This window comes from Calliphora vicina, chromosome 5, assembly GCF_958450345.1.
Source record: "Calliphora vicina chromosome 5, idCalVici1.1, whole genome shotgun sequence".
Taxonomy (NCBI): Eukaryota; Metazoa; Arthropoda; class Insecta; order Diptera; family Calliphoridae; genus Calliphora; species Calliphora vicina.
In genome coordinates this window covers 22,344,635-22,372,556 of record NC_088784.1, presented here as the reverse complement: position 1 = coordinate 22,372,556, position 27,922 = coordinate 22,344,635, and the positions used below count along the sequence as shown (strand labels likewise).

The 27,922-nt window shown below is 29.6% G+C and overlaps 2 protein-coding genes across 2 annotated transcripts in view; one reads left to right on the top strand and one right to left on the bottom strand.

Moving 5' to 3' along the window:
* The window catches only part of LOC135961139 (uncharacterized), an 81,951-nt gene that overhangs the window by 11,677 nt on the left and 42,352 nt on the right, over positions 1–27,922 (bottom strand). Inside the window, exons 2-3 of the mRNA XM_065512635.1 lie at positions 19,034–19,375; positions 3,744–3,905 (exon numbers count right to left, since the gene is read on the bottom strand). Of these exons, the coding sequence (XP_065368707.1) occupies positions 3,744–3,905; positions 19,034–19,375 (504 nt within the window). The remainder of the gene's footprint in view (positions 1–3,743; positions 3,906–19,033; positions 19,376–27,922) is intronic.
* On the top strand, positions 195–2,645 carry LOC135959689 (piggyBac transposable element-derived protein 3-like). The gene is made up of 4 exons (XM_065510697.1): positions 195–424; positions 711–970; positions 1,032–2,281; positions 2,580–2,645. The coding sequence occupies exons 1-4, from the start codon at positions 414–416 to the stop codon at positions 2,643–2,645; spliced, it is 1,587 nt and encodes a 528-aa protein (XP_065366769.1). The 5' UTR covers positions 195–413.

Sequence of the window (27,922 nt, the reverse complement as noted above, 5' to 3'; positions counted from 1 at the left end):
CTTTGTGTTTAAGCTTGACACGCAATGGAATTTATGAATTTATTTTTATAAAAAAAAGATACATATTTCACTTGAGTTTGCACTTTACAGTAAATAGTTAAGTATAATTGTATAATTAATAAAATTTGCTAGGTTTTAATAAGAATATAAAGGTTCATTGACTTTTTAGGTTTTGTGAGTTTAACCCGAAATAACCCACGGTTACCATATGGTAACGCAAAATATGCCGTTATATTTTCACGAATTAATCTAAAAAGAAATAACAGAAGTAAAAGAAAGACATTCAGATTAATGTAAAACATTTGTTGTTTGCCAAACAAGTGTATTTTTTTTTATTCTGAGTTAAGTTACCGAAGTTATAGCATCTTCAATTGTGGTCACAAAAAAAAAAAATAAATTTTCCGTTTTAAGACATGGCACGTCGGTAAGTACTCATTTTAAGTAATAATTTTTTAACGAATTTTAATAAAAACTATATCCGTTAGTAGCTAAAGAAATAAACTATGAAACGTGATTTAATTTATTAAGAAAATTTATTTCCTTGTACTATTTTTTTATATTGTTTTCAAGGTGTTACCATATGGTAATCGTGGGTCGCCTAGGGTACAGGTTTAATTATTCGCGTTTCATATGAATTTCTGAGATGTTTTGCACATTTCTTGTATAGTTATTAATATTTTGTTGTCATTTCATAAATTTTGCGGTCTTAGGGGTTTGTCATTACAACAAATGCTCGATTATATTCAAGAGCTTGATGAAGCTGAAGATGATAATGAGCTTACCGATTTACCAACTGCCATTTACATCGAACCTCCTATAGATGGAAACATATCTGGCGAAGATGATTCTGAAGAAGAATGTGATGGAGTTCCAGATAATGTTTGCCCGGGTCAGCTAAAAGGTGGCTGTGAACTTGTAATGGCTAGTGGACGCCATTTACAAAACATTGATGAAGAAGATGAACTTGGAGGCATGTTTGAAAAAATTTTAGTTTATAATTGGTTTAATTTTTTTAATCTTGAATTCGTTAGCCCCAAATGAGGAAGAGTTACACTCTATTATTGTAGAAGACATATCTCAAGATATGGGGGATCAACCAACAACATCAAAGCGTACAGCATCGCCGGATAGAAAGCGGTTACGTAAAGTACAACCAAAACCTTCTAATGTTGCATTACCGCCAGGAAACAAGGAAACGATATTCCAGTGGATAAAGAATAATTCATCATATCTTGTTCCACTTTTTCCAGCTGCAAATTATGAGGATTGTCGTGACTTACTACCACATCAACAATTCGAAAAGTTTTTTGATGATGCAATATTGACACACATTTGTGAACAAAGTGCAATATATGCAACAGAACATAATAGACCGAATCCAAATATAACAGTCGGTGAACTGCGCGCATTTATCGGCATACTGATAGTAACGGGCTTCAATTATCACTCCAATTTTAGGAATTTGTGGAGTCAGGATGAAGTCATTCGCAACAATCTTGTAAGTAGCACCATGCGTCGGAATCGTTTTCAAGAGATTTTGCAGTGTCTTCACTTCGAAGATAATTCCAAGGCCCCTTCGAAAGAGGGCGCAAATTTCGATAAAATGTGGAAATTGCGTCCTCTTATAGACCACCTAAAAGCAAAAATGATAGAGCATTTTCATACTGAACAAAACCTATCCTTCGATGAAAGTATGATAGCCTATTTTGGTAGACATGGTTGCAAGCAGTTCATTAAAGGCAAGCTATTACGGTTTGGATATAAAGTTTGGTCTCTTTGCACTCCATCGGGGTATCTGGTGAACTTCGAAATTTACCAGGGAAAGAATCCTCGGTCCAATTCTGAATATGAAGCTAAATTTGGAAAATGCGCGGCTCCATTAGTAAACATGATTGATGATTTCTCCGATGAAATGAAATTGCTACCATTTTCATTTTATTTTGATAATTTATTTACCAGCTATCCTTTGTTGGCTTATTTGAAATCATGCGGATATAATGCTACGGGAACAATACGTGAAAATCGCATTCCAGCAAGCTGTCCACTAGCACATAAAAAAACTTTCAAGTCGATGGAAAGAGGTTATTCCGAATCGATTGAGATGAAAAGCACAGGTATTCGTTTGGTGAAGTGGAAAGATAATAGTGTTGTCTGCATGTTATCTACTTGCTTTGGCGAAAATCCGAAGTCCATGGCACAACGTTATTCTAAGGAAAGGGGAGCTAAAATAAATGTACCCCGTCCTCTTGCAATCACGGAATACAACAAATATATGTGCGGAGTAGATCGATTGGACCAAAATTTGGCTCAATATCGAATCGCATATAGAGGAAAGAAGTGGTGGTCTAGTATTTTTACCTGGCTCATAGATGCTTGTATTCAAAATGCTTGGCAGCTTTATCGAAAAGACCAACCGACAATGACTCAGCTTGAGTTTCGAAAACAACTTGCAGTATACTACTGCAAACATTATGGTACAAAAGCCAAAACATCTGGTCCTATGACCTCCCACAGATATGCACAACAGCCGGGTCGAGTTGAACACACTCTCCGTTATGATCAAATTGGACATTTTGTAGTACCATCAAATCGTAGACACTGTGCTGGTGATCGATGCAAAGTTAACGGAAGAACAGCATGTGTAAAATGCAACGTTGGGCTTTGCGTAAAGTGTTTTGCAAGTTACCATACCAAACCATGATTTACATAAGTTCAAAATTTTTTTTTCCTTCTTTTCACAAAAATGAATTATTTTCTTTATTTTTAATTTCAATAAACATGTTTGAAACATCGTTTTTTTTTAAGCATATCCAAAAATAATATTTTTTTTTTCGAAAAAAACCTGTACCCTAGGCGACCCAGGATTACCATATGGCAACGCTAGTTTTTCACGTTTTCCGGAAAAACTAAACAATTTATTGAAAAATCGACCTCATTTTCGTGCTCAGAAGGGCAAAATACATGAGTATACATCTTTTGATCAAAATACAAAACAAAAAAAGTTCTGGGCAATACCGGGTTAAGGAAAAGTGTGGAAATATTCTGAAATTAATTGAGTTGTAACCAGAGGGGTTCTTTCAAATAAACTTTAGTTATTATAAGGAATGTTAAGCATTCCTTTTAGCTTAAAAAGGGGATAATGTTTACTCTGGATCTTAATTAAGTTTTAAATTGTCTTAATCTTATGCTTTGAAAGATAACTTTGTTAAACTATTGCTTTAAAAAATTAATTGGAATAATAATTAAGCAGGCTGTAAAGTTTAATTTATAGAAATTGGAAGCCTTATTCAAGTTTTAGAGACTCTAATTACACAAAATGACAGTAAAATCTAAAATAAAATTTTGTTTAATTAAGGTTGCTTTTATTAATGCCTTTTTAAAGCATCACTGCAGGGTTGTATTAAAAAGTAATGTAAACAAACCAACGGAAAATCAATAACAGGGTTGCATTTTTAGCAGTACAAAGAGGAGTTTAAAGGAAAACGAAGAAGATCTGTAACAAAAAGTATTTGAGGGCAAGACTTATTTATGATTTATTTCGGAAAAAATTTCTAAACTTGATTGCAAATAACAAATATTCATCTAAATTAAGAAATTTAACAAAATTATAAAAAAAATAACAAAAAACTTTAGTAAAATAGCAAAAAAAAAAATCAGGATTTTTCAGGGATTTATTATAAATCATTTTCATTTTTAAAACACAACTACTGAAATGTTAAAAAAAAATTCTCTGCCACACAAACCATATTCTGTGCCAGGCATAAAATCTTCATTCTGATCGGTATGCCACGAGACCACACTAACAAAGTCGGCCACAAATGAGGGAATTTCACATTTTAAAACGGCTGCATTACCGCGTATAACATAGGCCTTATTAACATCGGTATCATAATATTGGGCGACCACTAAATTAAACAAAAGTTTACTAAATAAATAAAGAATATTTAAAGGAGTTTACTTTAATTAAAGGAGAGTAAGAAAAAGACTTCCCTGGAGTTTCCTAAAATCAAAATAAAATAATTAATCAAAAGAAAACAAAAAGGTAGTAGAATTTGGGACATAAAAAATACAACTAAGCAGGTGTAAATTAAATTTGCTGTGTTGTGTTTTTATGTATAGTGTAAAATAGTAAACTGTAGTAAAAGTGTAGTAAATGTTATTGACATTAGATTTAGTAATTAAACTAGTGAATTCATGGTTTATGAGAAAACAACTAACTGTTTTGTTTATACATCGATTTTGTTTAAATATTTACTTATATAGGAAATTGGCTGAGTGCCAATTCTTATTTATAAGTTGTGATTTACTTCATTGGAAAGTCCTTTAAAATACTTTTCATTTGATATATATATTGTCTACATCATGAACTTAGTATCCGAGATATGGGCAAAAGTATTTGCAAAGCCACGCCCACTACAAAGAAGGCGTCAACTATAGACTTTATTAGAGAAAGTATTTCTAAGAGATTTTTCTTTTTTCAGTTCTATTTATTATATAGAAGCTATCAGCTTTTATGTTTCAGCCATTTACAGACTATAACAGATATATTTATTGAACATGTGGGTCTGTAGGATATCTGAACGCTTCGAAACTGTTATAATTAGGTATTCAGTTTAAAATCCAGATATTATAACAGTTATTGACCAACTTCAACTAGTATTTTGATATTAAACAAGTATGAGAGCTATATAGGGATATGCCGAGCCCTTAACCAAATTAGACTTTAAGTTAAAAATTTTAAATATTTTTAGACAAAAAAAATTTTTTGTAAAAAATTTATGGCAAACAAATTTTTAACATTTTTTTTTTAATTAAAAAAAAATAATTGTTTTAAATTTAAATGTTTTCAAATTTTTTTATGACAAAAAAATTTCTAATATTTTTTTTTTAATTTTAAAGAATAATTCTTTTAAATTTATTAGTAAAAAAATTCATCAAATTAGACTTTCAATTAAAAATTTTAAACAAATAAAATTTAAAAAAAATGAATTTTTTTTAAAAAATTTTATGGCAAAAAAAAATTTTTTTTAATTTCTAAAATAATTATTTTAAATTTATTAGTAAAAAAATTTTTTAAAATTTTATTTTTTAGATATTTTTATGGCAAAAATATTTCTAATATTTTTTTTTTATTTAAAAAAATAATTTTTTTAATTTATAAAATAAATTTTTTAAATTTATTAGTAAACAATTTTTTTCAAAATTTTATTTTTTAATTTTCCAAAATATTTTTAAATTATAATATAAAAAAATAATTATTTTAAATTTAGTAGCGAAAATTTTTTTCAAAATTTTATTTTTTAAATTTTTTTATGGCAAAAAATTTCAAATATTTTTTTTTTAATTTATTAGTAAACAAATTTTTCAAAATTTTATTTTTTAAATTTTTTTCCAAAATGTTTTTTAATAATTTTTTTTAGTGAAAAAAAAAATTCGGTGTAAAATTTTGTTCCCGATTTTGAGCCATGTAGGTCCTTATTTATATAAGCCTTTGCAAAAGTCTAATCTTAGAGGTAGTCCTGTTTTTATACCCTTCACCTTCGTGAGAAGGGTATATATAAGTTTGTCATTCCGTTTGTAATTTCTACATTTTTCATTTCCGACCCTATAAAGTATATATATTCTAGATCCTTATAGATAGCGGAGTCGATTAAGCCATGTCCGTCTGTCTGTCAGTCTGTTAGTTGAAATCAATTTTCTGAAGACCCTAGATATCTTCGGGATCCACATCTTCAATAATTCTGTCAGACATTCTTTCGAGAAGTTTGCTATTTAAAATCAGCAAAAGCCGTCCATAAATAACGGAGATATGAGCAAAAAACCGGGACAACCTCGATTTTTGACCTATTTTTGATTTATATCTGGATTACTAAGTCATTAATATAGACAATATGGATATCTAATGATAGATATTTCAAAGTCCATTGCAACGATGTAGATAAGGCTATAGTAAGTTGGACCTTCAATGGGTCAAAATCGGGAAAAATATTTTTTGAGCCGAATTTTTTTTGTCATAAATTTTTTTTTCCAAAAAAAAAAATTTAAAAAAAATTAGAAAACAATAGGAAAAAAAAATTTTTGAAAAACAATTAAAAAAAAATTCAATTTTGTTTACCTAAAAATATTTTAAAAAATTTATTTTAAAGTATAATTTGGTGAAGGGTATATAAGATTCGGCACAGCCGAATATAGTTCTCTTACTTGTTTTCCTTATATCTCAGCCGTTTGTAGACCGAGTGTCTCGATTTTAAATAGCAACCGAGCCGTAAGAATTCCCCGTATAATGATGTATGAATCATGTATGTAAGTTATTTTGGGGGCTACGGAAAGTTGATTTCAACATACAGGCGGTCACAATGACATCTAAACTGTTATAATATCAGAAATTTTAATGGAATTTAAGGTTTTTATGTTAAACCAGTGTTTGTATATTAAAACAAATCGAGTATAACAGTTATTATCAATGTGTTATAAATATTAATTTTATATTAAACAAATTTAGTATAACAGTTAAGGTTAAACTGTTATATACTGAGTTTTTTACAAATTTAGTATAACAGTTAAGGTTAAACTGTTATATACTGAGTTTTTATGCGATGAAATTCAATTCAATTGTTTAGTATAACAGTTATTAACAAAGCTAGTTATATACGTTTTTTTATGTTACAAAACCGAGTATAACAGTTATTGTCAAAGTATTATAAACTGGGTTTTCTTATTAATCACATTTAGTATAATAGTTATTGTTAAACTGTTATTAGCCTAGTATTTAGGTTAAATAAATTCAGTATAACAGTTATTGTCAATGAGTCCTAAATAGAGATTTTGTATAAGCAAATATGGTTTAACAGTTCTTGACATAATATTTTTAGATTAATTAAATTTAGTATAACAGTTATTATTAAACCGTTACAAGTGTTTCTATATTTAGAAAATAGTATAACAGTTATTATTAAACAGTTATAAAGTGGTTTTATATTTTCAAAATTGTTGTAAATAGTTCAAAACATAGATTTTGTGTTTAAAAATATGGTATAACATTTCTTGCCATAGTATTTTTATAATAAACAAATTTAGTATAACAGTTATTGTTAAACCGTTACAAGTGTTTCTATAATTAGAAAATAGTATAACAGTTACTGTCAAGGTGTTATAAACAGTAATTTTATATCAAAAAATTTAGTATAACAGTTATTGTTAAACTGTTATAAAGTGTTTTTAGATTAACAAAATTGTATAACAGTTATTGTAAATATAGTGTTTATTGGTTGGTTTTATGTTAAAAAAATATAGTATAACAGTTATAAATAAACTGTTCTATACAGTGCTTTTATATGTTAGGTAATTGTATGTATAACAGTTAGTATTAAACTGTTATACAAAGTGAATATCAATTGGTTAAAGTGTTAAATATAATATAAGTTTTTTTAATATTTTGTTTTGAATATTAAACTGTTATACGGTTTTTAAATTGTGATATATACAGTTCGTTTTTAAATATTTTAATAAGTCAGTGTCTTAACAAACTGTTATATTGGTTATAGTTATATATAAATAAGTAGATATATATAAAAGATTAAATAATTTGTTATATATACAAATATTAAACTGGACATTTATAATTGTCAAATTGGTTAAAATAAAACACACACTTAATTAGAAAGTGTTTTAGCAGTGTTATAATTCACAGAAATTTGTGTTTTTTTAAAGTGTTATAAAGTGTATTGTATTGAATGTTTGTTTTCAAGTGTTATTAAAGGGATTAAGGATTTCACAAAACAAAACAATAAAACTTTTTTTAAATACGAGTTAACAATACTAATAAGTAATAAATACGAGTACACTGAGTATTTTGTTTTAAAACACACCATATTCAGTGCCGGGGAAAAAGTTTTCTTCCTGATCGGTGTGCCACGATATAACACTAACAAAATCGGCCACAAATGAGGGTATATCACATTTCAAAATGGCCGAATTGCCGCGTATAACAAAAGCTTTATGAATATCCTCTTCATAATGTTGGGAAACAACTGGATTTATTTATTTCATAAATATTCAAGAATGTGGAATAAACAAAAATATAAAGAAAAGTTAGAAATGATAACAACCAATAAAAATTAAAACAGGAGTTATGATGATCATGAAATAATTATAGAAGATGAGCTAAAGATATCGAAAGGGATAAAAAAACAATGGGTGAATTTTGTGTTCTAATTAAACCTAAGTTGTTCGTGCTTTTAGTATTAATTAATCACTACACAAAAAGACATTTCTTAGGAGACTTAGATCGCACCATATTCTGTTCCTGGATAGAAATTTTCCTCATTATCTGTGTGCCAGGATACAACTTCAACAAAATCGGCTACAAACGAGGGTATTAAACACTTGATAACCGCCGCATTGCCGCGTATAACATGTTCTTTATTAACATCGGCTTCATAGTACTGGGCAACCACTGGAGAATGGGTTCAAATAAAACAAAATCAGTGAAAAGGGGAAAAAATGGCCAAAAAGATATCAAATAATAAAAAAAAATTGCAGGAAACTTTCACTAAATTACCAAATATGTATGACAAGGGCTTAACAAAGGCTTTTGTAGACAAAGAAACGAAATGGAATTGAAACGATTTAAAAATAAAACTTAATGGAATTGAAACACACTATGTAATTATGAAATAAAATTGTAAAAATGTTATTACATAAATTTCCTAAACATATCTATAGAAAGAAACGAAATGGAATTGAAACAATTTTCGAAATATAGTCTAATGGAATTGAAACATATAAAGAATATAACAAACAATATATTCAAAATATTACTAAATTATTTGCCAACATTTTTGTATACAAAGAAACGAAATGGAATTGAAACATTTTTTAAAAAATTTTAAGGAATTGAATTATTGAAAGAATTTGTGAAATGAAATATTATAAAAAGTAAGTGAATTATTTTCCAACATTTCTGTATACAAAGAAACGAAATGGAATTGAAACAATTTTGGAAAAACAGCCTAATGGAATTGAAACATAAAAAATTTAAGAAAAAAAAATATTGAAAATGTTACTGAATTATTTTCTAACACTTTTGTATATGAAGAAACGAAATGGAATTGAAACAGTTTTGAAAAAAAAAGCCTAATGGAATTGAAACATAAAAAATTTAAGAAAAAAAAATATTGAAAATGTTACTGAATTATTTTCTAACATTTTAGTATACAAAGAAACGAAATGGAATTGAAACATTTTTTAAAAAATTTTAAGGAATTGAATAATTGAAAGAATTTGTTAATTGAAAATATTATAAAAAGTTAGTGAATTATTTTTCAACATATCTGTATACAAAGAAACGAAATAGAATTGAAACAATTTTGGAAAAACAGCCTAATGGAATTGAAACATAAAAAATTTAAGAAAAAAATATATTGAAAATGTTACTAAATTATTTTCCAACATTTCTGTATACAAAGAAACGAAATGGAATTGAAACGATTTTTTTAAAAAACATAATGGAATTGAATTATATTAAAAAAATTTTAAATAAAATATGCAAAATGTTGTATAGTGATTTTCAAACATTTTTGCATATAAAGGAACGAAATGGAATTGAAACGGTTCTTTAAAAAAAAAACTTAATGGAATTGAATTATACAAAGTATTCGCAAAATAAAATTTTAAAAAGGCTTTAATATTATTTTCCAACATTTTTGTATACAAAGAAACGAAATGAAATTGAAACAATTTTGGAAAAAGAACTCTAATGGAATTGAAACATAAAACATTTAAGAAAAAAGTATTGAAAATTTTATAAATTACAAGGAAACGAAATAGAATTGAAACGATTTTTTAAAATAACTTAATAGAATTGAATTAAATAAAGAATTTGTGAAATAAAATATGAAAAATATTAGCAAATTATTTAATAGTTCTTTTTCAGCAAGAGAAACGAAATCGAATTGAAACACAAGTCTGTGAACTTAACATATTTTTGTATATGAATTCCATCCATCAAATGAAGTTTTGAATAATAAATTTGATTTATTTTTGCAACAAATTTTGAAAAATAGCTGGTTTATTATAAAAGAAACGAAATGGAATGGAATTGAAACAGTTTTATTCTAAAAACAAATATTTGGCATTCATTTTTATTTTGTAAATATTTGACTAATAAAAATTGTTTTTTGAAGCAAGACGAACGAAATGGAATTGAAACACAAGTCTGTTTACTTAAAAACACGAACTTCTTTAATAATTATATCATCAAAATTATTTTGAATAATAAATTTGATTAATTTTAGCAAAAAATTTTGAAAAGTAGCTGGTTAATTATAAAAGAAACGAAATGGAATTGAAAAATTTTTTCTAAAAGAAAAAATATTTGGCATTCATTTTTTTTTTTGTAAATATTTGACTAATAAAAATTGTGTTTTGAAGCAAGAGGAATGAAATGGAATTGTAACACAAGTCTGTGAACTTAACATATTTTTATATGAAGTAGTTTTGAATAATAAATTTGATTAATTTTAGCAAACAAAAACCAAAAGAAATGAAATGGAATTGAAAATTTTTTATGAAAAACAAACATTTTGCATTTATTTTTGTTATCTAAAATCTTTGACTAATAAATATTGCAGTTTTTAATTGAGAGAAAAGAAATGGAATTGAAACAAATAAATATAGAAATAAATGTTTCAATTCCATAACGTTTCTTTTAACATTTTACTGTGAATTCTCTAAAATTTATAATTTCCCTAGCTCTGCTTGACAGAAGGTCACTATTTAATAAATAGTGTTTCATTCCATTTCGTTCCTTTTGCTGAAAACAACAATAATTTTTAAGCAAGACTAATTCATAACAATAATTAAGATAAAATTGAATTATGTTTCATTTCCATTTCATTTATTTTGCCTAAACAACCGTTATTTATTAACCCAGATTTGAGATAATACAAATTTATGTCAAATAAATTTTTTAAGAAAATGTTTCAATTCCATTTCGTTTCTTTTTTAAAAGTGTTTTTGCTAAAATAAATTCAATTTATTATTAATTTAATTCCACTTGATAAAAAAGATTTAGATCTTTTTTTTAAATTCGTTGATTAATGTGCCAATTCCATTTCATTCCTGTTAATTAAAAATGTAAGATGTGTTAATCAAAGCAATGTATTAACAGAAATTAAGGTGAAACATGTTAAACAATAATAATTTAAGTCAGACTGAAATGAAATCGTTTCCGAAGTAACCCGAATTACCGTTATTTCTAAAAATGAACCGTTACCGTAATAAGCCAAATTAGTATTACCGGTCCAAACGGTATATGTTGTCATTTTAAAGCATTTGTTAAGTGGTATTACGGAACCAATTCTCAGGAAGCAGTAAAAGAAGCATAATGTTTGAGTTGAGGCCACTTCTGATGTGTATTAAATCAAACGGATTAAATTTTTAATTAAATTGAAGAAACTTCAGCTATTACACTTCTTAATTGACAAGTCTTCAGGCATTAAATTTCTTAATTCACTTTGTTTAATTATATAAGAATTTTTCAATTAATAACTTACAATTTGTTAATAGAAAACATTTTTTAATAAGATAAACTTCCGCTTTAGTTGAAATAAGCATTAAATTGCTAGAAACTTAACTTCAATTTTATCTAATTAAATGACAAACAGAAACGCTTGTTGTATTTCCTCTTGTCTTCAAAATGCTTTGAGTCTATTTATGAATTTGCCCCCTGTAGTTTTAATTTGTTATCTAAAGAAATGTCTGCAGACATTTCCTGGTGCTCTCCTACCCCCTCTTCACTTAACATTAAAAAATATTTCACTTTCGGTGGTTGGTACTTTTGGCATGTAGTTGTTGTTGATGATAAGTTTGCTGCTGTTGCTTTTAGACCAAAGTTAAAGTACCTTTTCCTAGCTATCTTTAGAAGTGTCATATGTCATAAAAGCTTAGTCATATACCAAAACATTCTTAAACGTTTGCAGGTTTATTCTTTTAATATTATGCTGCTGCTGATGATGATGACGATGGTGACGATGACGTGACATGACACTATTAGCTTTATACGGGTTGGTTGGTTGGTAGGTTGTTTAACTTTTTCATCATTTTCTCTGTTAAGAGTTTCGATTATATTGTTCCCTAAACTACGAAGACAGACCAGAACAATGTTGACGTTTTTTATGACAACGCTAAAGAAGCAACACGTTGGTTTTTTATGATTTTTTTTTTTTTTTGGTTAATTTTGTCTTGAAATGTCACATTTCGTTATTTTATGCCAATTTTTTGCTTGAAATTATTATTAAGGAAGTTGTAGTTAAATGGAGAGAAGCATGAGTTTGAAGACAAGTTAAATAGGCTTGTTATTATTATAATATTTTTTGTGTTTTTTATGATTAATTTTGGTTTTTGTGAAGGGTTACACCTTAAATGTCTAACCGTGTAGCTGTACAGTGGGTAGGGTTTTACATCCGTATTGTTTTGGCAAATAAAGTGACATAAATGGAAATTAGTTCCTTGCTTTTAGGGTTAGTTAAGTTAATTAGCATACAATTTGAAGGGTGATTATTTTTTTGTTTCAATTCCATTTCGTTCCTTTTAATTTAAAAACCCCAATATTTATTAGCCAACGATTTGAGATAACAAAAATGAATGCCAAATATTTATTTTTCTTAAAAAATTGTTCAATTCCATTTTGTTTCTTTTGTAATAAACAAGATATAAAATGAAGTTAGTACATATGTATATCAAAAGAAACGAAATGGAATTTAGAAAACTTCAAAATTTTGCTATAATTTTTGTTATAAATTAGTTTAGCTTAACAATTATTGTTGTTTTCAGCAAGAGGAACGAAATGGAATGAAACACTATTTATTAAACTTCGCAAATTAATTCAGTTTTAGGTCATTTCTATCAAACAGCAGTACAGAAATTATAAATTTGATAGAGTTTATTATAAAATCGTAAAAGAAACGAAATGGAATTGAAACATTTGTTTCTATGTTTATTTGTTTCAATTCCATTTCGTTTCTCTCAATTAAAAAACCCAATATTTATTAGCCAACGATTTAAGATAACAAAAATAAATGCCAAATATATGTTTTTAGAAAAAATGTTTCAATTCCATTTCGTTTCTTTTGTAATAAACCAGATATTTTTCAAAATTTGTTACCAAAATTAATCAAATTGATTATAAAAAACTTTATTTTGTGGAATTCATATACGAAAATGTGTACGTTTTAGGTCTGTGAACTGTGTTTCAATTCCATTTCATTCCTCTTGCTTCAAGAACCCATTTTTATTAGTCAATTATGTTACACAACAAAAATTAATGCCAAATATATGTTTTAGAAAAAAATGTTTCAATTCCATTTTGTTTCTTTTGTAAAAAACCAGCTGTTTTTCAAAATTTATTGCTAAAATTAATCAAATTTATTATTCAAAATTTTATTTGATGCAATTCACATACAAAAATATGGACTCTTCAGTTCACTGACATGTATTTCAATTCCATTTCATTCCTCTTGCTTCAAAAACCAATTTTTATTCATCAAATATTTTACATAACTAAAATCAATGCCAAATATTTGTTTTTCTTCAAAACTGTTTCAATTCCATTTCGTTTCATTTGCAATAAACCAGCGATTTTTCAAAATTTATTGCAAAAATTAATCAAATTTATTATTTAAAATAAATTTGATGGAATTCACATAATTAAATATGTTTTGTTCCAATTCAATTTCATTCCTCTTGCTTCAAAAACCAATTTTCTAAGTCAATTATTTTACACAACAAAAATTAATGCTAAATATTAGTTTTTCTTAAAAAATGTTTCAATTCCATTTCGTTTCTTTTGCAATAAACCAGCGATTTTTCAAAATTTATTGCTTAAATTAATCAAATTTATTATTCAAAACTTTATTTGATTTAATTCACATAATAAAATATGTTTTGTTCCAATTCCATTTCATTCCTCTTACTTTAAAAACCAATTTTTCTTAGTCAATTATTTTACCCAACAAAAATTAATGTCAAATATTAGTTGTTAGAATAAAAATGTTTCAATTCCATTTCGTTTCTTTTGTAATAAACCAGCTATTTTTCAAAATTTGTTATTAAAATTAATCAAATTTATTATTAAAAACTTTATTTGATGGAATTCACATACAAAAATATGTACTTTTAGCATCACAGACTTGTGTTTCAATTCCATTTCGTTCCTCTTGCTTAAAAAAACAACTTTTATCAATCAAATATTTTACAAAACAAAAATTAATGCCTTATACTTGTTTTTCTTAAAAAATGTTTCAATTCCATTTCGTTTCTTTTAAAAAAAACAGGTATTTTTCAAAATTTGTTACAAAAATTAAGCAAATTTAAAAGAATAAATACAAAAAATATGATTTTTTAAGTTCACAAACTTTTATTTCAATTCCATTTCGTTTCTCTTGCTTAAAACGATTTGAGACAACAAAAATTAATGTGAAATATTTATTTTTAGAAAAAAATGTTTCAATTCCATTTCGTTTCTTTTGTATGAAAAGGATATTTTTTGTACTTTTATGCTAAATTAAACCAAATTTATTATTATTTGCTTTCAACATTTCCTGTTTTTAACCACTGTAGTACTCTTAAGTAATTTCTAGTCTTCCGTTTTCACAAACTTCTTACACACTTCTTTTTCATTTGCTTAATATTTCTACACTAATTAATTGAAAAACTTGAAGAACCTTATAAAATATTCTTTTAAATTACTTTTAGCTTAAAGCATTCACAAAACACACAAAAACTCTAATGCTAATTGTTAAATTTAATTAGATTTTTCTTTGTTCTTTTGTTATTTAATTTCTTAGTTTAAGGGTTTGACTGTCTGTTGAACTATATTTTAACATAAATTAGGTTAATTAATTATGATTACTTTAGATTCTAACAATTTAGAGACGCTATATAAAAATATGACGCATTAATTACCTCACCTTTTAACTATAAAAGCTGTTAAAATTTGCTTTAATATGATAATTGTTTTTATTTATAAATCCCGGGGGAATTAAAAGCCCCTGGAGAGGCATTAAGTAATTTAAATAATCTAATAATAAAAGGCCTATATGATTCAATTTCCTTGTTAAAAAAGCCAAGGAATTTAAGTTTTGATACCCCAACTTTGACACTAATAGAAAATGGAGAATTGAAAGTGGCCTAGAAACCCCCAAGGGGCTTTATTTTCTGATTTAAATACATAGAGTCAGGATTTTTATTAAAAATCAATAGTTTTTCAGTTAACGAAATTTATTTTAACAAAAATTTAAGCAAAAAGGAACTAAAATTTTTGTTATTTACTTTATTTTAATAGAAATAACCTAAAAAATTATATATTTTTTAAATTTTCTAAAAATTGTTTCAATTCCATTTCATTTCTCTAAATTAAAAAACCAAATTTTTAACCAAAATTATTGCAAAAACCAGTCTTGATAAAAAATGTTTCAATTCCATGGCGTTTCTTTTATTTTATAACCCCATTAACTTGAAATATGTAAAGAATAATAAAAATGTTTAACCTTTTTGACCTCTTTAACTTAAACTTTAACCTCGCAAAAAATTTGTTTCCATTCCATATTATAGCCATAACAAAAACTTGTTTTCAATTAAACTTTTGTTTAAGTTTCATTTTATTGTCAGCTTCATCACAATTGTTGACAAAGTTTTTTTTTCAAAACTTAACCTCTTCTTTAACATGCTTTATTTTCACAGTTCATTCATAAAAATGTCTTAAAATTAAAATATGTAAGTTATCATAAATTAACGTAAGAGTGTAAGTAGTTTCTTTTGTAATAAAGTTTTTTGTTTTAGAAAATTGTATTCTCTTGATTTATTTTTTGCTTTGTTTAATTACTTACTTACAACATTTTGTTTTTATGTAAGTAATTAACAATTGCAATTTTCCATCTACTCCAGGCTGTTGCTAAGAAAATTTAATTAAAATGCCATTAAAATCAAGTTGCATCACAAGTGTTGGTGGTGGCATCAGCTCTCGATGTGTCTAGGCTTTTTGACGCGAATTACAATATTTTGCCTGCCTGCCTGCATTGTCATACATATTTGTTGGTTTGTTTTTTTTTTATAATTATAATTCAAGTAGAATTGTGTGTGTAAAAAAACTAAAAGTTTCCCTATTTAAGACGTTGAAATCTAGGCCGTTTAGCGCTGAGTTATTGAGAGAGTGGAATGCAACGTTGTGGAGCGAAATTAAAACCAACGATGCAAATGTTTTTAGCTGAAAATTTTAGGTAAAATGTTAAAAAGAAACGAGAGAGTACGTATAGGGAAGGTTGAACGAACGGACGGATATACCAGTGTCTAATAGACCAGAGTCTAATAGACCAGAGTCTAATAGACCAGATTCTAATAAACCAGAGTCTAATAGACCAGAGTCTAATAGACCAGAGTCTAATAGACCAGAGTCTAATAGACCAGAGTCTAATAGACCAGAGTCTAATAGACCAGAGTCTAATAGACCAGAGTCTAATAGACCAGAGTCTTATAGACCAGAGTCTTATAGACTAGAGCCTAATAGACAAGAGTCTAATAGACAAGAGTCTAATAGACAAGAGTCTAATAGACAAGAGTCTAATAGACAAGAGTCTAATAGACAAGAGTCTAATAGACAAGAGTCTAATAAACAAGAGTCTAATAGACAAGAGTCTAATAGACAAGAGTCTAATAGACAAGAGTCTAATAGACAAGAGTCTAATAGACAAGAGTCTAATAGACAAGAGTCTAATAGACAAGAGTCTAATAGACAAGAGTCTAATAGACAAGAGTCTAATAGACAAGAGTCTAATAGACAAGAGTCTAATAGACAAGAGTCTAATAGACAAGAGTCTAATAGACAAGAGTCTAATAGACAAGAGTCTAATAGACAAGAGTCTAATAGACAAGAGTCTAATAGACAAGAGTCTAATAGACAAGAGTCTAATAGACAAGAGTCTAATAGACAAGAGTCTAATAGACAAGAGTCTAATAGACAAGAGTCTAATAGACAAGAGTCTAATAGACCAGAGTCTAATAGACCATAGTCTAATAGTCAAGAGTCTAATAGACAAGAGTCTAATAGACAAGAGTCTAATAGACAAGAGTCTAATAGACCAGAGTCTAATAGACCAGAGTCTAATAGACCAGAGTCCAATAAACCAGAGTCCAATAGACCAGAGTCTAATAGACCATAGTCTAATAGACCAGAGTCTAAAAGACCAGAGTCTAATAGACCAGAGTCTAATAGACCAGAGTCTAAAAGACCAGAGTCTAATAGACCAGAGTCTAATAGACCAGAGTTTAATAGACCAGAGTCTAATAGACCAGAGTCTAATAGACAAGAGTCTAATAGACAAGAGTCTAATAGACAAGAGTCTAATAGACAAGAGTCTAATAGACAAGAGTCTAATAGACAAGAGTCTAATAGAGAAGAGTCTAATAGACAAGAGCCTAATAGACAAGAATCTAATAGACAAGAGCCTAATAGACAAGAGTCTAATAGACAAGAGTCTAATAGACAAGAGCCTAATAGACAAGAGTCTAATAGACAAGAGTATAATAGACTAGAGTCTAATAGACTAGAGTCTAATAGACTAGAGTCTAATAGACAAGAGTCTAATAGAGTAGAGTCTAATAGACTAGAGTCTGATAGACAAGAGTCTGATAGACAAGAGTCTAATAGACAAGAGTCTAATAGACAAGTGTCTAATAGACAAGAGTCTAATAGATAAGAGTCTAATAGACAAGAGTCTAATAGACAAGAGTCTAATAGACAAGAGTCTAATAGACCAGAGTCTAATAGACCAGAGTCTAATAGACCAGAGTCTAATAGACCAGAGTCTAATAGACAAGAGTCTAATAGACAAGAGTCTAATAGACAAGAGTCTAATAGACAAGAGTCTAATAGACAAGAGTCTAATAGACAAGAGTCTAATAGACAAGAGTCTAATAGACAAGAGTCTAATAGACAAGAGTCTAATAGACAAGAGTCTAATAGACAAGAGTCTAATAGACCAGAGTCTAATAGACAAGAGTCTAATAGACCAGAGTCTAATAGACAAGAGTCTAATAGACAAAAGTCTAATAGACAAGAGTCTAATAGACAAGAGTCTAATAGACAAAAGTCTAATAGACAAGAGTCTCATAGACAAGAGTCTCATAGACAAGAGTCTCATAGACAAGAGTCTCATAGACAAGAGTCTAATAGACAAGAGTCTAATAGACAAGAGTCTAATAGACCAGAGTCTAATATACCAGAGTCTAATATACCAGAGTCTAATAGACCAGAGTCTAATAGACCAGAGTCTAATAGGCCAGAGTCTAATAGACAAGAGTCTAATAGAAAAGAGTCTAATAGACAAGAGTCTAATAGACAAGATTCTAATAAACCAGAGTCTAATAGACCAGACCATAGGCAACATATCAGAAGCTAACAGATAAGATTCTTGTTTGGTTGTTCCAATAGAATCAGGAAAGCTTCCCCAACTGAAGCTTAATTGGTACTGAATTGGCCAGACAGACTGTGTCATAATTTTATTCATAACCCATTTATCCCATTAGATCCAGGAAAGCTACTCCAACATTATTTAGAAAGTTGCACTGAAGCACATATAGAAATCACTCTCTTCTACTTAGAGTAGTTCCGAATTTTTGTCAAAATTAAGTGTAAATGAAATTGAATTTGGTAGACTGCCAATGTCATTAGTTTCTTCACAATTTCTTTATTCCAGTAGATTCTGGAAAGTTATTCCAACATTCTTTACAATATTACATGGAAGCTTGTCATAATATTGTTCGAAATTCTATTGTACTTTGACTATTTGTATTCCTCATTCTTTAGGAAACAAACCATTGAAATTCAAGTTTATTTTGGAGAGTCTTTAAAGGGCTTTTTAAAGTTTATTCAAAATCAAGTCTCCTCTTTTCTGTTACTCTTTCATACTTCCCTTACTCTCTCGTTTTTTTTCATAAAAAGTAATTATAATTTTAAATGGAAACATTGACAACTTACCGGCTCTAACATGAACATCACGCGATATAATCGAACCAAATTGATTGCGAGCCAAACAGGCATAAACTTGAGCATGAACTTCTTGGCGATAATCTTCGGCACGGAAGGGAGGGAACACTAGTTTGCCATCGGAAGAGATTTGACGTAAACCGGGAACATCACCCACAGCAGTGCCATCGCTACGAATCCAAATAATTTCAGGCATGGGATTACCGCTGGCTTTGCATTCAATTTCGGCACCGGTGGAGTTGGAGAAGTCAATGCGATTGGTGGGTTCCTTGAGGAAAACGGGTCCTTTCTGGTCGGCATCGGGGGGATTGGCAGCTAAGGCTGCTACAGAGGCTGAAAAGAGGAAACAGAAAAATACAATAGTTATATACTTTGAAGTATTTATACGCTTTGTTTAAAAGAACTTTGTTAATGTTTTTGTTTTGTTTTCATCATAACACCAAAAACGGATGTTGCATACTTGTGTTTCCATTATAAAAACCAGCAATTTATAAATTTTCGTTTTTGTTTTACCCCAAACACAAAGGAATACAAATCCATATGATGATATAATGTCGTCATTGGTTTTTATGGTTTATCATGCTTAAACACACGGAGACAATAAGACTACTCTCTACACAGGCACACTAAAAATGTATTTTATTTATGGTTTATTTCATTTGTTATTCCCTCAAAACAATTCTACTCAAATTCATGTCAATACAATCCAATACCATGCCATTTATACTCCCTAAATAGACGCCCAACCAGGCCATGCCAGACCATGCCATCACACAGACATTTTTCATTATACGAGTACGACTGCCATGGATCAGTGACTTTAAATGCATTTGTCATACATTTAGTTGTTTTTGTTTCTATACCTTCAATATTTGTCAAAAAAAAAAAAAATAACAACTGAAATAAAGAGACAAAGACTTTTAGTTTTGTTGTTACAACTCCCTGTCTCCTCCTCCTCCTTTTTTTGTTTGGTTTAAACATGTAAAAACTACATGTAGAAACTACAACTCCTGCGCTTTTAAAACACCCTGTTTTAGAGCAAGGCAAAGGGACAAAAACGGAGGAATAGTGGAAAAATAGGAATAGCAACAACAACTACACCAGCATGGCTAGAAAAAAAACAATGACGAAAAGGTGTCGATGACACTTAACAGTGTGTCTTTATACATATCTACCAAAGTCATTGGTTACTCTACATCAGGCAAGAGTATTTTGAGGAGGAATAGTGATATTTGAAATATTAAATTTGTTTTTGGCCGACCAACGATCCAATCAAAACATCCAGAGAGTACTCTTCACAATGGACCAAAGTGTAATTGGCCAGAGTCTAAGAGACCAGAGTCGAAGAGACCAGAGTCGAAGAGACCAGAGTCGAAGAGATCAGAGTCGAAGAGACCTGAGTCTAAGGATCCAGAGTCTAAGAGACCAGAGCCTAATAGACCAGAGTCTAACAAACCAGAGTCTAAGAGACCAGAGTCTAAGCTTCCAGAGTCTAAGAGACCAGAACCTAATAGACAAGAGTCTAAGAGATCAGAGTCTAATAGACTAGAGTCCAAGAGTCCAGAGTCTAAGAGACCAGAGCTTAATAGACCAGAGTCTAACAAACCAAAGTCTAAGAGACCAAAGTCTAATAGACCAGAGTCTAATAGAGCAGAGTCTAAGAGACTAGAGTCTAAGAGACGAGAGCCTAATAAACCAGAGTCTAACAAACCAGAGTCTAATAAACTAGAGTCAAATAGACCAGAGTCTAATAGACCAGAGTCTGATAGATTAGAGTCTAATAAACTAGAGTCAAATAGACCAGAGTCTAATAGACCAGAGTCTAAGAGCCCAGAGTCTAAGAGACCAGAGTCTAAGAGACCACAGTCTAAGAGACCAGAGTCTAAGAGACCAGAGTCAAAGAGACCAAAGTCTAATAGACCAGAGTCTAAAAGACCAGAGTCTAATAGACCAGAGTCTAATAGACCAGAGTCTAATAGACCAGAGTCTAATAGACCAGAGTCTAATAGACCAGAGTCTAATAGACCAGAGTCTAATAGACCAGAGTCTAATAGACCAGAGTCTAATAGACCAGAGTCTAATAGACCAGAGTCTAATAGACCAGAGTCTAATAGACCAGAGTCTAATAGACCAGAGTCTAATAGACCAGAGTCTAATAGACCAGAGTCTAATAGACCAGAGTCTAATAGACCAGAGTCTAATAGACCAGAGTCTAATAGACCAGAGTCTAATAGACCAGAGTCTAATAGACCAGAGTCTAATAGACCAGAGTCTAATAGACCAGAGTCTAATAGACCAGAGTCTAATAGACCAGAGTCTAATAGACCAGAGTCTAATAGACCAGAGTCTAATAGATCAGAGTCTAATAGACCAGAGTCTAATAGAACAGAGTCTAATAGACCAGAGTCTAATAGACCAGAGCCTAATAGACCAGAGTCTAAGAGACCAGAGTCTAATAGACCAGAGTCTACTAGACCAGAGTCAAATATATCCAAGACTAATAGACTAGAGTCCAGAGTCTAATAGGCCAGAGTCTAAGAGACCATAACCTAAGAGACCAGAACCTAATAGACCAGAGCCTAATAGATCAGGGTCTAACAAACCAGAGTCTTAGAGACAAGAGTCTAATAGACCAGAGTCGAGAGTCTAAGAACCCAGAGTCTAAGAGACCAGAGTCAAAGAGACCAGAGTCTAAGAGCTCAGAGTCTAAGAGACAAGAGTCTAAGAGACCAAAGTCTAAGAGACAAGAGCCCAATAGACCAGAGCCTAAGAAACCAGAGTCTAAGAAACCAGAGCCTAATAGACCAGAATCTAAGAGACCAAAGTCTAATATACCAGAGTCTAAGAGACCAGATTCTAATAGAACAGAATCTAATATACCAGAGTCTACGAGAGCAGGGTCTACTAGACCACAGTCTTAAAGAAACCAGAGTCTAAGAAACCAAAGTCTAAGAAACTAAAGTCTAATATACCAGAGTCTAATAGACCAGAATCTAAGAGCCCAGAGTCTAATAAACCAAAATCTAATAGACCAGAATCTTGAAGTCAAAGCTCTATGCCAACAAGTCCACCACCAACCGTGAATTGATGATATTCAACGGAATCACTTATAGGTACAATAACGAAAAGATTATCCCATTACAAACCTCTTATAAAAATCCACATGACCGAAAATTTTCAAGGAAGTGTGCCCTACATAAGACCATTTTTGTCATTTCTCATTACATTCTTGCTTTGTTTGGTTTTTTATTTTTTCTTTATATTTTTGTCATTTTAACGCATCGTTTCATACATGTTTCTTAACACTTTCCCTTTGAAACTGCACTACGCTCCTTCATCCACAAGCAATCTTACAACAACTCCTCCTGCCTATAAAGAAGTTATTACAGTGATGTCACCTACAGCTAGGAACACGTTTGCTTAGATTTTATTTTGCTTTATGAATAGAATTCGCATCATGAGACGACCTCAGGGTAAAAATACTCTTCAAAAAGAAAAACAATAACGCCATGAAGAAAACTGAATTTAAAAGATGAAAAATAAAGGAGGTCGCTGTGTAAATAAGGGAGAAGGGAGAACTGATGACAGTTGTCTAAGCCTTGGGAAGAAGAATTTAATAATGTTATGAAGATTTTTAAATGTTAAAGATTGTTAGAGAGGCAATTTTTAATTGGTTTAAGGGTGTGAAAATGTAAATTAAACAAAGACATTAATTAGCCGGGGAAGTAAGTGTTACCAGAAAAGAAAACGATTTATACGCAGCGGGAAGTGTAGGGGAATTTAAAAAATTACGATTTCCTAATAGTAAAATCTTTAAATAAACAACTTTCGTCCATTTTCATGTTTTAATATTAAATTGTGTAACTTTTCAGGTTTCCCCGGGAATTTTAAAAAGTTTTTAGGAATTTAATAAATTACGATTTTTTTATAGTAAAATGATTTAATTTGGTTTAAATAGTTTTAAATTTTATTTGTGTAGTTTTCCTAGTTTCCCCGGAAATGGAAATTTTTAAAAAGTTTTTGGGAATTTAATAAATTACGATTTTGTTATAGTAAAATGGTGTATTATCGAATTTCTTCTTTTGTAAATGTTTTTAAACTTATTTCTGTAGTTTTCCCAGTTTCCCAGGAAATTGGGATTTTTAAATTTTGTTTGGGAATTTATAAAATTACAATTTGTTTGTAGTAAAATGGTTTATTTTCGAATTTCTTCGTTTTACCATGTTTTGATACTTATTTGTGTAGTTTTCCCAGTTTCCCCGGGAATGGGGATTTTGCAATTTTTTTTGGGAATTTAATAAATTACGAGTTTTTCATAGTTAAAGTATTTATTAACGAATTTCTTATTGTATTTAAATGTTTTGAATGTTATTTATGTAGTTTTCCTAGATTCCCCGGCAATGGGGATTTTTATAAAGTTTTTGGGAATTTATAAAATAAAGATTTTTTATAGTAAAATTGTTTATTTTCTAATTTCTTCTTTTTTAAATGTTTTGAATTTGATTTGTGTAGTTTTTCTAGTTTCCCCGGGAAGGGGAATTTTTAAATTTTTGTTTGGGAATTTATGAAATTAAGATTTTTTTTAGTAAAAAGGTTTATTGTCGTTTATCTTCTTTTGTAAATGTTTTGCTGCTTATTTGTGCAGTTTTCCTAGTTTCCCCGGAAATGGGGATTTTTAAAAAAGTTTTCGGGAATTTATAAAATAACGATTTTTTTTATAGTAAAATGGTTTATTGTTGAATTTCTTCTTTTGTAAATGTTTTGAAACTTATTTTTGTAGTTTTTCTAGTTTCCCCGGGAATTGGGATTTTTAAAAAAGTTTTTGGGAATTTATTAAATTACGATTTTTTATAGTAAAATGGTTTATTAACGAATTTCTTCCTTTGTTAATGTTTTGAAACTTATTTGTGTAGTTTTTTTAGTTTCCCCGGGAATGGGATTTTAAAAAAACTTTTTGGGAATTTATTAAATTACGTTTTTTTTATAGTAGAATGATTTAATTCGGTTTATATAAAAATTTAATAGTTTCAAAATTTATTTACGTTGATTTTCTAGTTTCCCCGGAAGCTGGGATTTTTAAAAAGTTTTTGGGAATTTATTAAATTACGAATTTTTTATAGTATAATTGTTTATTTTAAGTTTTATTGACTTTCAATTGTTTTTATACTTATTTGTGTATGTTTTAATGTTTCCCCGGAATTTGGGATTTTCAAAAATTTTTTGTGAATTTATTAAATTACCAAATTTTTGAAGTAAAATGGTTTATTTTAAGTTTTATTTACTTTCAATTGTTTTCATATTTATTTCCGCATGTTTTAATGTTTCCCCGGAATTTGGGATTTTCAAAAAGTTTTTAGGAATTTTTAAAACCATGATTTTTTTATAGTAGAACATTTTATTTCTGATATTTTTTACTTTTATTAGTTTCAAAATTTATTTACGTGAATTTTCTAGTTTCCCCAGAAGCTGGGATTTTTAAAAAGTTTTTGGGAATCTATTAAATTACCAAATTTTTATAGTAAAATGGTTTCTTTTAAGTTTTGTTTACTTTCAATTGTTTTCATATTTATTTCCGCATGTTTTAATGTTTCCCCGGAATTTGGGATTTTCAAAAAGTTTTTGGGAATTTTTAAAACCACGATTTTTTTATAGTAGTATATTTTATTTCTGATATTTTTTACTTTTATTAGTTTCAAAATTTATTTACGTTGATTTTCTAGTTTCCCCGGAAGCTGGGATTTTTAAAAAGTTTTTGGGAATCTATTAAATTACCAAATTTTTATAGTAAAATGGTTTATTTTAAGTTTTATTGTTTTCATATTTATTTCCGCATGTTTTAATGTTTCCCCGGAATTTGGGATTTTCAAAAAGTTTTTGGGAATTAATAAAATTTAGATATTTTTCACTTTTAATAATTTAGGACCCTTTTTGTTACTTTAATTTTAAAATTTATCTTTGCAGGGCATTTTTGGTTCGCTCTAAATCGATCTCTTTTATTTCATTATTTTGTTTTTTTTTTCAAAAAAGTTGTGGTTTCCATTTCATCTGTTTTTCAAAACCAAAGAATACAGCGCGAATTTTGTGTTTGCCAAATACTGCTGTCGTTGTTGTTGGTTTTGTTGTCTTCTAAAACCCAACAAGATCAAATCAAATATTCAATGGTTGAACAGTAAGAAGAAAAAAGTATTGCTGCTGCATAAAACTCTGAAAACTACTGAGAGGAGGGAGAAATGAACATAAATTTATTTTGCAGCTGTTGAACATCTGCTGCTGCTGAAGTAGCTTTTGGAAACAGAAATAGACGCTATATTAAAGGGGAAGCAAGGCAACTCAATAATGAAAATTGTAAAATTTTATATTAAATTTTATAACGAAATCTTGCGTGCATTTTGGAACACCTTTTAGTTACACGAAAAAGTACAGTACAATGTGAATACCAGTTTAGTTAATACGTTACGATACGCTAACGAATCATGAGATGACTGATTTTAATCTCTTCTAGGAGTTAGGCAAAATCAGAACTACTTATAGCTTAAAATAGTTTAAACTGAATGAGAATTATATTAGTTATTTATTCTTGTAAATGTAAGTACTTGTAATCAGCTAATAAATGAGTCATTATTAAACTTGTTCTAAGTAATGCAGACGGTATGTAGCAGTCCTTGAAAAGTAAGTAATTCAGTTATAGCAAATCACCACCACATTTTTAACATTTAAGTTTTTTTTGACATCAAATTCAAATGAATTATTTTGCATTTAAAGAAATACTGGTTTTCCTCAAACAAATTTGACCTTTATTCCCCCAAAAACAAACCTTTATACTTTGTTGTGGTTTATTTAAAAATGTCTGTTTAAATCCTTTATCTTTTTTTCTCTCTTTTATGTTTTTTTTTTCATTCTTGTTTTCAAAAAAATCTTTAATGGGTTTTAGTTTTGTGGTATAATTAAGTGGCAGGTGTATTTTTTAGCCGTATTATATGTTTGGTTGGTGTTATTGTTATTATGAATGAAATACAGGTAGATAAAATGATATTTCTTGTTTTCAAAATGTGGATTTGTATTGTAAAAAGCGTTTCATGAAGAAGTTGGAAGCGATTGTTGAATAAATTTCATGTTTTTATACAAAATATAAAAAAACATGTCTGATAAATCAGTTGTACACGTGAGAATTTAAGTAAAATATTAATGATATGAATTAAAAAAGAGATGTAAGATATTGCTACAGATGCTAGGTAATGAGCAATACAATTCTGCAGGTCCTGCAGAGCCCAAACAAAAGTTCTGAAGTACGAAACAATTTTAAGCACTACTCCTTCACTCTGCGTGAAGTTGGGAACATTTACTCCAACTCAAAAACTCTTGGTCCGGAAGTTAATGGAACATACAGATGCTATGTAATGCGCAACACAATTCTGCAGAGCTCGACCAAAAGTGTTATCTTCTTCGTGATTCCGAGCACTACTCCATCACTCTCCTTGAAGTTGAGAACATTTACTCCAACTCAAAACCCTAAAAAACTCTTGGTCCTCAAGTTACTGCTCAACACAATTCAACAGGTTTTTAGAGGATATTTCCCATGATTCTGAGATATCTCCAACCAAAACCTTCAACCTCAAAATCTAGTTGGTTCTGACTGTAGCTCTAAGTTACTTCTAACTAGGTAATTGTAGATTTAAAACGTTAAACTATCGCCAAATATCTATGTTGTTGAGTTCAGACGACAGAAATCTAAAAATTGACTGCCATAAGGAAGAATATCTTCACCAACGCTCTGCAATGTATAGATATCATGCAAGGCATCCTGCAACTCTCCAAGATATCTCCAACATTCCGCAGGAACGTTTTATCAACTTCGAAATCCACAGTGTCCGTTTTCAACTATTGCACCAAGCAAGTAAGGACACTATTAAACAAATCTTGAATTCTTCAAATGTTGAATTCTCCTCACACGAAATAAGTTTCTAAAAGTTCACGGTTTTCAGGCTTGTCACCCAAAACTATCAGATTCTGATGCGGAATACAATTACCCAACACATACGGATGAACTTCCGACGCTAACGTCGGAGAACGTAATGAGAATGACTAATTATGCGACTCCCAATGGCTTTGACATAGCAACCAAAAAAGTGAAAAAAGAAAAACATTCCTCCCAATGGAGATTTTTTCAAATCGCCCAGTAATCGTAACCGACGACTATGGAGAATCTTTATGACCAGGATGAAATGGTGAGAAACCAAAATAAAGTCCCAAAACTGCAACCTACTTGGTGCAGTCCATGTCGCAATCGTATCCTGACAAGAACACGAATGTGGATCATCTTTATGAGGAGGATATGCTGTCAGTCATCAACGAAATGGTGAGAAACCGAAATAAGGCCCTGAAAGCCGGCTCCTATTGCGGCATGAACAAGGAGACTATAGTAGCAACATAAAAGACAATTGGTTGTTCTATTCTCAATAATGCTGCCCCAATATGAACTTCATTCCTCCCAAATGGTTTCTGACAAGAAGACGAATCTGAAAGGATTCTGATAAGAAGACAAAATCTGATCCTGCAAGAAGGCGAATGTGAATTATTTTTATGAGGAGACCAGGATGCTGTCGGTCATCAACCAAATGGTGATAAACCGAAATAAAGTGCAAAAAGCTGTCACCGATTGGGGCTTAAACAATGAGACGATAAAAGTAGCGATGTAAAAGACAATTGCTCGCTCTCTTTATTAATTAAGCTGCGCCAATATGGATCACACTCCTCAGCGACTCAGCGTATCGCAACCGGCTATATAAAGATGATCGAATGGATCATCTTCATGAGATCGGGTCAGACAACAGTATGTGTTGTTGGCCAGACAGTTCCTGTTGGCTTGTCAACCCAAACCAG

Excerpts from the sequence above, each read along its gene's own strand:
- LOC135959689 (XM_065510697.1), top strand. Across the intron at positions 971-1,031 it reads TGAAGAAGATGAACTTGGAG|CCCCAAATGAGGAAGAGTTA; the intron begins GCATGTTTGAAA and ends TGAATTCGTTAG. Across the intron at positions 2,282-2,579 it reads ACAACAAATATATGTGCGGA|TACCATCAAATCGTAGACAC; the intron begins GTAGATCGATTG and ends GACATTTTGTAG.